Source organism: Oculina patagonica, chromosome 4 (assembly GCF_052425735.1).
Source record: "Oculina patagonica isolate OP01 chromosome 4, crgOcupat, whole genome shotgun sequence".
NCBI lineage: Eukaryota > Metazoa > Cnidaria > Anthozoa > Scleractinia > Oculinidae > Oculina > Oculina patagonica.
The window spans coordinates 15517322-15528049 of record NC_135761.1 but is presented as its reverse complement, the minus strand read 5'-3'; the positions used below and the strand labels follow the sequence as shown (position 1 = coordinate 15528049).

General features: G+C 36.4%; 2 protein-coding genes across 2 annotated transcripts in view; both read right to left on the bottom strand.

Annotated features, from left to right (window-relative positions):
• Window positions 1-277: 277 nt before the first annotated feature.
• LOC144652430 (cytochrome c oxidase subunit 4 isoform 2, mitochondrial-like) lies at window positions 278-3231 on the bottom strand. Its single transcript, XM_078512440.1, has 3 exons — window positions 2963-3231; window positions 1759-1890; window positions 278-542 (listed from the first exon to the last, which is right to left on the bottom strand). Exons 1-3 carry the CDS (start codon window positions 3156-3158, stop codon window positions 433-435), a joined length of 438 nt encoding a protein of 145 aa, XP_078368566.1. The 5' UTR covers window positions 3159-3231; the 3' UTR covers window positions 278-432.
• A 780-nt stretch (window positions 3232-4011) lies between these two features.
• Window positions 4012-10728, bottom strand: part of LOC144649679 (uncharacterized protein C20orf96-like) — a 9959-nt gene continuing 3242 nt past the window's right edge. Inside the window, exons 4-12 of the mRNA XM_078509237.1 lie at window positions 10621-10665; window positions 9728-9827; window positions 9031-9110; window positions 8628-8705; window positions 7959-8060; window positions 6878-6943; window positions 5792-5862; window positions 5030-5101; window positions 4012-4600 (exon numbers count right to left, since the gene is read on the bottom strand). Of these exons, the coding sequence (XP_078365363.1) occupies window positions 4540-4600; window positions 5030-5101; window positions 5792-5862; window positions 6878-6943; window positions 7959-8060; window positions 8628-8705; window positions 9031-9110; window positions 9728-9827; window positions 10621-10665 (675 nt within the window). The 3' untranslated portion in view covers window positions 4012-4539. The remainder of the gene's footprint in view (window positions 4601-5029; window positions 5102-5791; window positions 5863-6877; window positions 6944-7958; window positions 8061-8627; window positions 8706-9030; window positions 9111-9727; window positions 9828-10620; window positions 10666-10728) is intronic.

Here is a 10728-nt window from a genome sequence, read left to right as displayed (position 1 = left end):
CGTCCCCAGGCGAAAATCAGCCGGATTGCTAAGGCGGGAAAACAGGGAGTGTGGGGCTTGATGATTAGGTTGCAGGTTGTTTTCCTGTCTGCAAATGGCCCACAGTGCCAAGTGTACTGTGAGCGTCAGTCCCACAACGACAAGCGAACTATGCAAGACCAAGGAGGAGGACGTTTGTGGACAAGGCAGGGTTTATCTACACTGTACCTATTAAATAATTAACTGATATCTCTAACTGTTGAAAAGTACCAAAATTAAGAAAATGACAGACAAATCATAATTAAAAGCCAGACCAGTGATTTATTACTTTTCTTTATTTACACACAATTAGCACATAGTAGAACAAAAAAATATTCCGAAATTTGTAAAATTACCACACCTAAAGCAGGCTTACAACAAGTTTTAACATGAAACAACAATTTTTATGTTCACTTAGGCCTTGGAGCTTATTCCACTGATGGGGTTTGCCCTGCGTTGCTTTGCCAACTTGTCTGCATCTGCTTGCCACTCAGCTGTGAGCGTTCGGGGCTTCTCTGGACCAACTAAAAAAATAAAGAAAATATCGTGTTTTAAGGACTATCAGTTACTACCAGAAAAAGTTACTTTACACCCGCTTTCAGTGTTACGTGCCTAATTGCTATCTTCGGCTTCTATCTTTTGACATGCTAAACAAACAAGATGGATCGAAATCCACCAATCACAGCCCACTAGCATGACTTTCTGAACTTGTGGGCTCATTTGCATGAAACAATGGTATGCATCAGGTTTTGATTGGCTCATTTTAAACAGCACATCGAAAAACAATGTCGAAGGAGGGATGTAGAAAGATAGCTGGTATGCAAGCAACACTGAGAGCCAGTGTAAACATAAGGGAAGGACTCTGTTATCTATCAGCATTGCTCCCTTTTTCCCTATTTTGTACCTAAATCCGACTGCAGTAGTTAATTATTGAAGAAAAGACATGCTATTATGCACTTAAATTCACTGTAATTTAAAAAGGAAATGTCTGAATTACACTTGAGCTGTCTTTGAACTTTTTAGTATTTGAGAAATAGGAATCAAAATTTTTTTGTAGTGGTATAGGATGCCCCAGAGATCCATGTAGTTTACTGACTGGTTGTGTCCTGTGCATGAAAATTGAACCCACTTGACAGAGCTCTTTAGTACTATATCATCAGTAGGGATTTTTTGGGGGTTGAACCTTGGGCATTGTTTCTCAAGTGCGGAAAGATACTAAATGTACTCAAACCCAAGAGTTACAAGACATAACTTTAAGGCACCTTGCAAGGCTGCAAATAACAGTTGGTCATTGGACATTGGCCGACCAAAATTTGCTCATGGCCGACGAAATCCGAATTGCGGTCGGACATGATGTCCAGATAATTTTTGATCATAAATCATAAGTGATAACTTGTAAGTGGCCTTTTGTTTTTGGTGATGTCCGACCACAATTTTATTTTGTCCGACCAAAATGGTGTCTTAGTAGGACATGTCCTTTCAAGTGAAAAAAATTATTTGCAGCCCTGACCTTGGCACCTTGCAATTTTTGCCTAACTTCAAGATAAAATGGCTAGATATGAAAATGACGCAAAGAAAAAATACAAACAAAATGGCAATTAATGTCCAATTACAATTATTGTTGCAAGATATACTGTAGATTTTACGGTAGTTGGAATGTCCTTTCCTATACACTTCTGTTATGACTACCAGTAAATAATTTTCAGTGACTGAAAATTAGTGGAAAACCAGTGCACTTACCATACTTCCTGAGAAATGAAAACAGACCAACAGATAAGGCCAACATCAAAGAAAGCATTCCAATCATCTTCTTCAGATATGGCTCTTGCACTTTTTCTTCTGCTATGGTTTTTCCAAACTGAGCTCTATATACTTGAGAGAACAATTGCACACAAGTTAATATACCTTGTCACAGAATGGCTGCCATCTTGTCAGGAAGGCAACTACATCAAAAATTACAGTTTATTAACAGGAATCCAACATCCTCCCCCCACACACACACAAAAAAAAAAAAATTACCAATGCCTTAAATGTTGGAAACTTGGGCTTGCTAAAGGTATTTTAGTATGTTGGAATAAAATGCCCTGCAATTTGATCTCAAGAGTTCTCAACATCAGGAATATAATTTACTGCCAACAATGGCAGACTGGAATTGACCCTATTTGCGAAAAGTTTGTTTAGAGCCATATCCACTTGGTCACGCTAGATAATTTCCCCGGGATAATATTATATGAACAATGAGTAGTTCACTTTTTATTTTCTCATGGTATTTATCCCGCTAAAACAAAAACATTAAAGTATTTATTCAAGTTTTAGTTTGTGTAACATTGTAACACCCGTGTCTAAAAGAAGCAAAACCAAAAAAACTCATCCCAAATCGGGCAGCATATAAAAGGAATGGATACTTGAACAATTTGATTTGTACATTGTAGCCATTTTCAAAATTAAGTTTGTCTCTAGTTGTTGCTTTGATTGTTCAGTTTTGATTGATTCTGTTAGAGAAGTTTCACTTCAATTGCTGTCAAACTGTTTTGTTTGGTTTGTTTATGGAGGTCAATAAGTCGTTTCAGCAACTCAGGAAGTATTCGACAAAGGTGTCTGTTCTATTATAAAGCCAGGAGCACTGCAGTAATTTTAATCCCAGTAAGTTAATTTAACTAAATTCTATTTAACATCCAAATTAACATTTGTTGAGACAATGCAAAAAAAAGTTTTAAACTGATCACAGTTATATTGGAGAAGAAAGGATTAAGCAATTCTTGTATTTTACAACTAACAGAGAGTGAACCAATATGCCAATACGTACATGTACGGTTATAAAAGACAGTTTTGTATTATTTTATTGGTACTAAAAACGTCAAAATAACTCGATAGCTTGTCCGTTAAACAAAATTTGAATAAGTAGGCAATACGCTATAATGCAAGTTCATATTGGAAAACTTACAATCTATTTTTTCCTGCTTTGTAAGCTCCGTCCATGGACCCTTCTCCTTGGCTTGCAGCGCTGCTAATTCAGACCCGTACTCTGGTCTGACCGTTGGAACTGGATTAAATTTACGTGTAGCCGACGTCTGGATTTGCCTACAAGCAATCCTGGAGTAAAGTCGTGGTAGAGCACCCATTCTCAGTAAACTCGCCATGATGAAAACCGTAGAAAGCCGAAAATCCAACAAGATGGCGGAAGACCTGCGTTTCTAGTGCGCAGTGTACTATGGGTAAAAACAATTAGTACTTCATGTAAGATCTAACGACTCATACCTGGGACAAACACGGGGTCGGGTGGGGGAAAAGCCCCCCCCAGACCCCCGGGGGTCACCACCGGTCTTTTCACCTAAAAGCCCGTTCATGGCTGCCACAGACATCGGTTTTAAAAACTCTCTAACTTTTCCCTACATTTAACTGGTAAAAATATAATTTCCTTGACCAAATGAATGCAAAATGTCAGATATAGCCTATAGAAGCTTGCCTCCAAACTCCGCTTCTAAAAGAAAAAATCTCGATGATTTGGTAAGTGCAGAATGCAATATGGAACAATTGAAAGTATGATGTTTTATCCCCATATGTTCGGGGATGATCGAAGGATTTTTTTGGGTTTGAAATTTTCGGTTCCGGAATTTTTTTGGATAGGAAAATATGGCAAGTATTTTTTTGGGTGTCTTAAAAAAAGATTTAGGTAGGAATTTTTTTGGTATTAAAACCAATCTAAAATTGGTAGTTCTGCGAATAAACTACGTAAAAATCTGTTACTCATTTTCAGACCAGATCAAAATTAAGACCCTTTGGGGAAGAAATCCCTTTATAGCGTATGTATCCCGGCTGACCCACACAAATTTCAACATTGGGTACACAACTCCAGGGATGAAAGAGATCTTTTGCTGTTCTTTGACCCTCTGCCGTATTTTTCTGATTTCAGCAACTCTACTTTCCGCCCCGATTTTGCGATTTCGGCCTGTCCATAACATTTACCACACATTATCATTTATTTAGTACAATTATTTTCCACTCTTTCTGTAACATTTCAGTAAATTTTATTATAAACAAAACCTTGTCACTTTTCTCACACTTTTTTACAAATTTTTTACAAGTGCTAACAGCAGTTATTTTAAATAACTCGAAATATTTACAATAAAAGTCACAAGATGTCAGTAACTAAAAATAATCACCTTTGTGGTTGTAACTGTTTTCTGTAGAGAAAGAAACTAAGCACATCGGGAGCAATTAGCTCGACTTTTGATTGGCTAAGCCATGAGAAAACCCGGCAACAAAAATGATACCAAAAGAAACAAGAATCAAAGACTATGCAACAGTTTCGGCGTGCGTAGTCAATTAACTTGAAGTAAACTATGGTCATGCAACTATGACTGCATTATATGCACCTTTATAAACTGAGGCTTCCAAATCAACGTAATTTCCCCCAGCAAAGGGAAATAATTATTTCCTTTTTTGTCTTTTTACAGATGGCGTTGGCTTCCTACTGTATAAATATTTTTTCACGATGGCCGACAAGGAGTATCTGCGTCATCATATTGGTAGCCAGTCGTGTGTAGGTATATCAAGATGGAGCTCCATGTCTGGGGTGCACCTGCAGAATAATTCAAAATAACGTTACAGCGTGAATGGACAAAGTCATTTCACTACAATATAAATTCATTCCACCCTTGCAGCGACAGAATTTGTGCATCCCTTCCGGTTAACAATAAGTTTAACTGCTGGCCGCACGCACGCACGCACGCTGCGCGCACGCACTTTCGGGCACCATTTTTCTCACTTTTTTGTAACTGATTGGCTGAAAAGGCATCTTCGCTGTGATTGGTTACAGCTCACTGCACGCAGAGCTCAGTAAACAGCGGCAAACAGTAACACCAATGTGAATGCAAACGTTGGAAATCCTCTATACGTGAGTTAGTGAGTTAGTAAGAACTTTATTCAAGTGTCAAAACCTTATAACCTGGGAAAAATACACCATAAGTAACACATTATATACTAAATGTAATTTAGATAAAATACTTACTTCTCCCTTTTCCCAAACACTTCAGGAAATATTTCAGCTTGTGTGTCCAAGGCTTCGCTATCTAACATTTTTCTGTGGATTAAGAATGGTTAAAATTCCAGACAACCAAAAAAGTGGAATAGTGTGTCAATCAACATCAAATTACGCTGTCAAATTACGACATACCGCTGCTGTTTACGTTTTCATACCATTTGACACCTTTTCCAAAAAAGACAACAAAACGGAACGGTACAAAACGTTTTTGTGCAAAGATGCTACTCACTCAATAAAGAGGCACAGAAAGCGAAAAAAAAAGAAAATTCGAGAGTGGGGGGGGGGGGGGGGAACCCCATATCAAAGGGCTGGGGATGCTTGTCTTTTCTCATACAAGTGTAAAATTCCGGATTTTGGTGTTCAGGACAGAAAGCCAATATTTTTAGCCGTCGAGGTCTCGTTGAAGGTTGCAAGTGATGAAATAAAAAACGCCGTCATGTGACCAAGACCGATCGGCATGGCAAATGGCATCTCTAAGGGGTCAAAACAGAATCATGCCCAGGGGGGGGGGGGGGGGGGGGGGGGGAGCGCTTTCCCCCCCCGGGGGGGGGCGGGGGGAATTGTGTTTTCTCCCCTCCCGGGTTTTTCCCGTCTCCTTTTTCCCCCCCCAAAAAAAAAAAACAAACAAAACCGGGCAAGTGACAAAAGTATGTGCAACCCTCGTAAAACAAAGTGATTGCTTCCTTTAGGGGTTTAATTCAAATCTTCCGACGAGCATCTTTTTCTCACCTGATTTCAGCTTCTAACTTAGCATTGTTTTTCTCCAGCGATTTCACTTCATTTTGGTGTATTTCAACTTCCTAACAGAAAAAAAAAATCAGTCAAGGCAAAAGCCACTACACTACATCACTTTACAACACACATCATAACTGTTTCAAAACATTACTAATTAAGTGGTAAAAGGTAATTTAATCACTGACAAGAGGTGAAGGGTGGTTGGGTATATGGAATTTTGCCCCTGAAAAGTTGAAATATCCTATAACAAATACCTCACCGTTTGGGAGAGCTCCCTAGATTCATGGCAGTCTGGACAATGGTAAAGGTGACCACATAATGTTTTTTTTTTTTTTTTATTTTTTTTTTTTTTTCCTTCCTTTTTTTTTTTTTATATATTTTTATCCCAAAAAAAAAAAAAAAAAAAAAAACAACAAAAACAAGACCCACCAATTTTTGACTTAAGCACAAATTTTATATTTTATGGCCTCTCTGGTCGAGCTGGAAAAATTAAAGAAGTGGCCAACAGAAATGACAAACTTTTTTTTTTTTTTTTTTTTTAGAAATGACAAACTTGACGTACAGTTGTTAAGACGTGCGATCCATGACGCAGCTACTTCAAAATACCGTATTATAGGAAATTAACGCTCCCGTAAATTAAGGTCTTTGAAATTAACGCGAATTGATGGGAAATTTCTTTTGAATAAAGAAAATTAACGCGAGGGACGGGGGAATTTTCAAAATGAAGAAAATTGACGCGATTTTTCATGCCACTAAAGATATTTTCAAAGCAAGAATAAACTAAAAATATACAGATGACAAGGTAGGACTAAAAAAATCATGTACAGAAAACTAGGGAAGGTTTTTTTGTTTCCAGTTTCTATATGTGTTCGGACAGTATCCAGTATTTGGGATAAAATTAAGGTCTTGGAAATTAATGCTCCACTTAAATAATGTCGCGGAAATTAACGCTCACAAAAAAAAACGCAACTTAAATAACACAAATTTTGAGAATTCGCGTTAATTTAATGGAGCGTTAATTTCCTATAATAAGGTAGCATATTTTTATTTAATTTACTGAGAATCTGTCATACATGTTACCTTTTTCATAATCATATTTTGCAAAGCCATCTCTTTAATATCTTCACCCATGGCATTTATTGTATCCTAAGAATGTTCAAGAAAACAAAGACATTTTACTCTTTCTCTACTGAAATGACTGAATGGTACAAAATTCGGAAGTGAAGTGATCTTTTAGGTTGTAACATCTTTATTTTATGTAAGTTCTGAGAATTTAGTAATAGGCTAGTTTCGAATTGCGCTCTACGGATCCTATTAAAACAAAGGAGTGAAGTCGAGGTTGAGGGGAATAAATACTACTTATTAACCGAGAGTGAGGTAACGGGAATCTCAGACCGAGGCTGTGTGTCTGGCGACACGCAATATCGGTCTGGTCCCTCAGCGGGTAATAAGCTATTTATTATATGGCCTTTAATCACTATTCAAAAACGAGTATAATCAGGGAAAAACACTGGAGGTAAACTCGCTCTCGCTCTCTGTCGCTCTCCTCGCTCATACTAAAGAAGTATCGGTATGCTTATATTTTTCTTTCAGTTATTGAAAAGATAGTTATTTTTTGTCGCATTTTGTGTTGTTTTTGCCCCTCGCTAGTGCTTTTACTCACAACTCAAAAACCTCATTTCATAATGCCCGGTCATTACAAGAATACCCGCTCGCAGCCAATCAGAGCGCGCGTACTATTGTAGACATATAATAAAACAGAAGAAAATTCAAATTATTCCCCTGAACCTCAACTTTATTTCTTTGTTTGTGATCAGTGGAGCGTAATTCGAAACTAGCCTATTAAAACATCAGATATAGACAAGAGAAAATATAGATCATATTCTATCTAAATTCACTTACAGTGATCTTATAGATGGCTTTCTTACAGATACTGATACAGATATCCTACACACCGATTCTGTACTAAAATATTACGTTATGTAAACTAAGAGTGAAAGTGAGAATAAAGCGTGTGTGTTGTGTTGTCCGTTTTATGTGTTTTTTAGATGAACAATTTTTTTAACGAAAAATTTGTTGGACGTATTGTTTGTCTTCAAGAGAAACATAGCCATTGTAAGGAGAACCCGTGATAACATCCTTAATTCAGTGTACTTCATACCTCTGTTACTTTTGTTGTTACTTCACGTTGAACAGTTTTTCTGTGTTGACTAAATTTGTCTCTCTCGGCATCGACTACAGCTTGCAACTCTTCAAGTTCCTCCTGTTAAAAAAACCAACCCAGCAAACATTTTGTTATGGACTAAGACATTTAGGAATGCTACTTGCCCTAAGTTATTGGCTGTAATTGTTATGATCAAGAGTTTCTTATTGATTCCTTTTGGGGGAGCACAATGGTTAATTTATCTCCACTTTATCCGAGGAAAAAATTGCTGAGAAAAGTTCATACTGCGGTCACCCTCGGACATTGTGCCTATACTGTACCTTATGCACAAGCACACCTACCTGTAACATGCAATTTATGAAATCTGCAACCTTCTGTGTGAACCACGTATGAATGCACATATTGTATAAAAAGCCCTACAAATGTGTACAAGTGCACAGGACAATACAAAAAAATAATTTTATTATGTAGTATGGGGAGTGGTAGCTCACCATTGCTTGATTGAAGTTCATGACATTTCAGTGAAATAGAAAGAAAAATCTTGAAGACTGTGTTCATCAGGGCCCATGGGCTCTCCTTAATAATTATATTTTTTTTTTTTAGGCCAGCCTAGGAAAAACCTAGTATGTACATCTATGAAAAAAAAGTTGATTTTTTAAATCCAACCTTAAATGTCATCTCCAAAATTTCTCGTTGCCTCTTGAGTTTTGCTATTTGAAGTGCTTTGGCTGGATACTCCTTGTCCTATCAGAAAATTATACAAAATCATAATGGTCAGGTAATTAAAACATTATTTTTACAATAACAATTATTACAAAAGGAAGGTGGGGATGTATCCAGAAAGTTAAATTGTAAAGTGACTTGTGAATGTTTTTTTTTTTTCAGGCCACTTCATGCACTGTCAGGTTTAGTAGCAGGTTAAAAAAAAACATGATGATCACTTTTTTGAACCTGTGACTGAAAACCAATAACCACGATAATGCGTGCAAACGCCTGAGGAGAAAGCCATTTCAACAGACATCTTGTCTTGAATAAATGGTAGTAAAAAACATTTGGTAATTTTACTGACCTTATAATTTAATAAAATGTTCATTTCCTCATTCTTTTGCATTAACTTGTTATCCAAAACATCCAGCTGGCGCTGTAACTCTGCGTACATAAAAACATAACAAGCACTTGCAAGTCAGGTGACAAGCCACTCCCATCTAATAATAATTGCTAATGAATGAACCAAAATTAATCATACTATTGTTTTTAGGTTGAAACAGATTGATGCAGGCTTCAAAAGGAATAAATTAAAAAAGAAAGACAAATAATTATTAAATATAATTATGTATTCGTAAACTTAAAAAAAAATGTTGTTAACTTTAAAATCTTAACATGCCTGCTATTATCAAGACCTTTTGTAATACAAACTTATGTTGTACTATCAATTTATTGTGTTGTTCCAGAAAATATCCATACCCCTCCCACAGAAGGTTTTTTTTGGTTTAAATCCCCCCATCTCTCTGGAAATTCTAGTCAAGGATTATACTTTCCTTTAAAAATTTGGAAATTTAAGACCCCCCCCCACACACACACACACACACTCCCTCAGAAATTCCAATGACCATTCCATGGGGTGGGTATGGATATCTTCTGGAACCACACATTTCTGAAAATTACGGTTGTATTCACAAGTTTGGTTTGATATACTGGAGAACCTATAAATGGTAACAAATGGATTGACAAACTGAATATTAAAATCATCCATGAAATAAACATACCAGCAATTTCTTTATCAACTAGTGCTTTTGTTTCTTCCAGCCTCTTCTTTGTGATAACAAGATCCTCACTAAACTTCTTATCTAATGTTGACATGGCACCCTGTTATTAAAAAAAACAAAACAATTAAGACCATCAAATAATTTTGTCAAAAGACAAAGCATCTACTTTGCAACTGCTTGAACTATGCCATTGGAAAAAAATAACCAATCAGAATCTAACAATTTACACAAATGAACCAATACTGTTGAAGAATATAAGCAACACTTCCGCAACAATTTGTCATAAACAATAACAGTACTATTGTCTGGATGCTCCAACATTCTTTGTTTGTTTAAAAAAATCCATATCTATTGTTCTCAATTAATGTTTTGGTTGGTCAATTTTCTTTCAAGTGTCCTGGTTCAAGTAGTCATACAGTAAAATGTAAAAATTTCTGAAAGGTTTGAAGAAAGAGTAAATTCAGATGATTGCACCTTTTCCTTCCCACTCATTTATAGCATGAATCATTATAGAAAATGACAAAAAACAACACTAAATGACATGACATGAGATGACTTGAGATAATAGGGCATGAAAGGAGACACATGACATGACATGAGACCACATTACAAGACAAACTATTTAAAAGAGATGCCTCCAGATTTTAACAGCGACCCTCTGGCTTGTGTATCACAGAGAAATTAATATTTCTTTGACCCGAGAAGAATGCTGGGAGCCATTTATTTTTTCTTTTTTACTTTTAAACCCCGACACAAACAAATGACAAAAACAAAATTACATGAAAATGACATGCAATAAGAAGGCAGTTCGGCATGACAAAGTAATACCTATTGCATGACTTGATTACAAAATTTAACGAGTAGTTTGTTCACAATGAAAGAAACCAGCTTACCCTAAACCTTTCATATTTCTGTAGTAATGATTTTACGTCCCCATGCTGAAACAAAATATAAAGAAGAATAAATTATTATGTTATGATTTTTTTGGGAGTTTTGCTTAG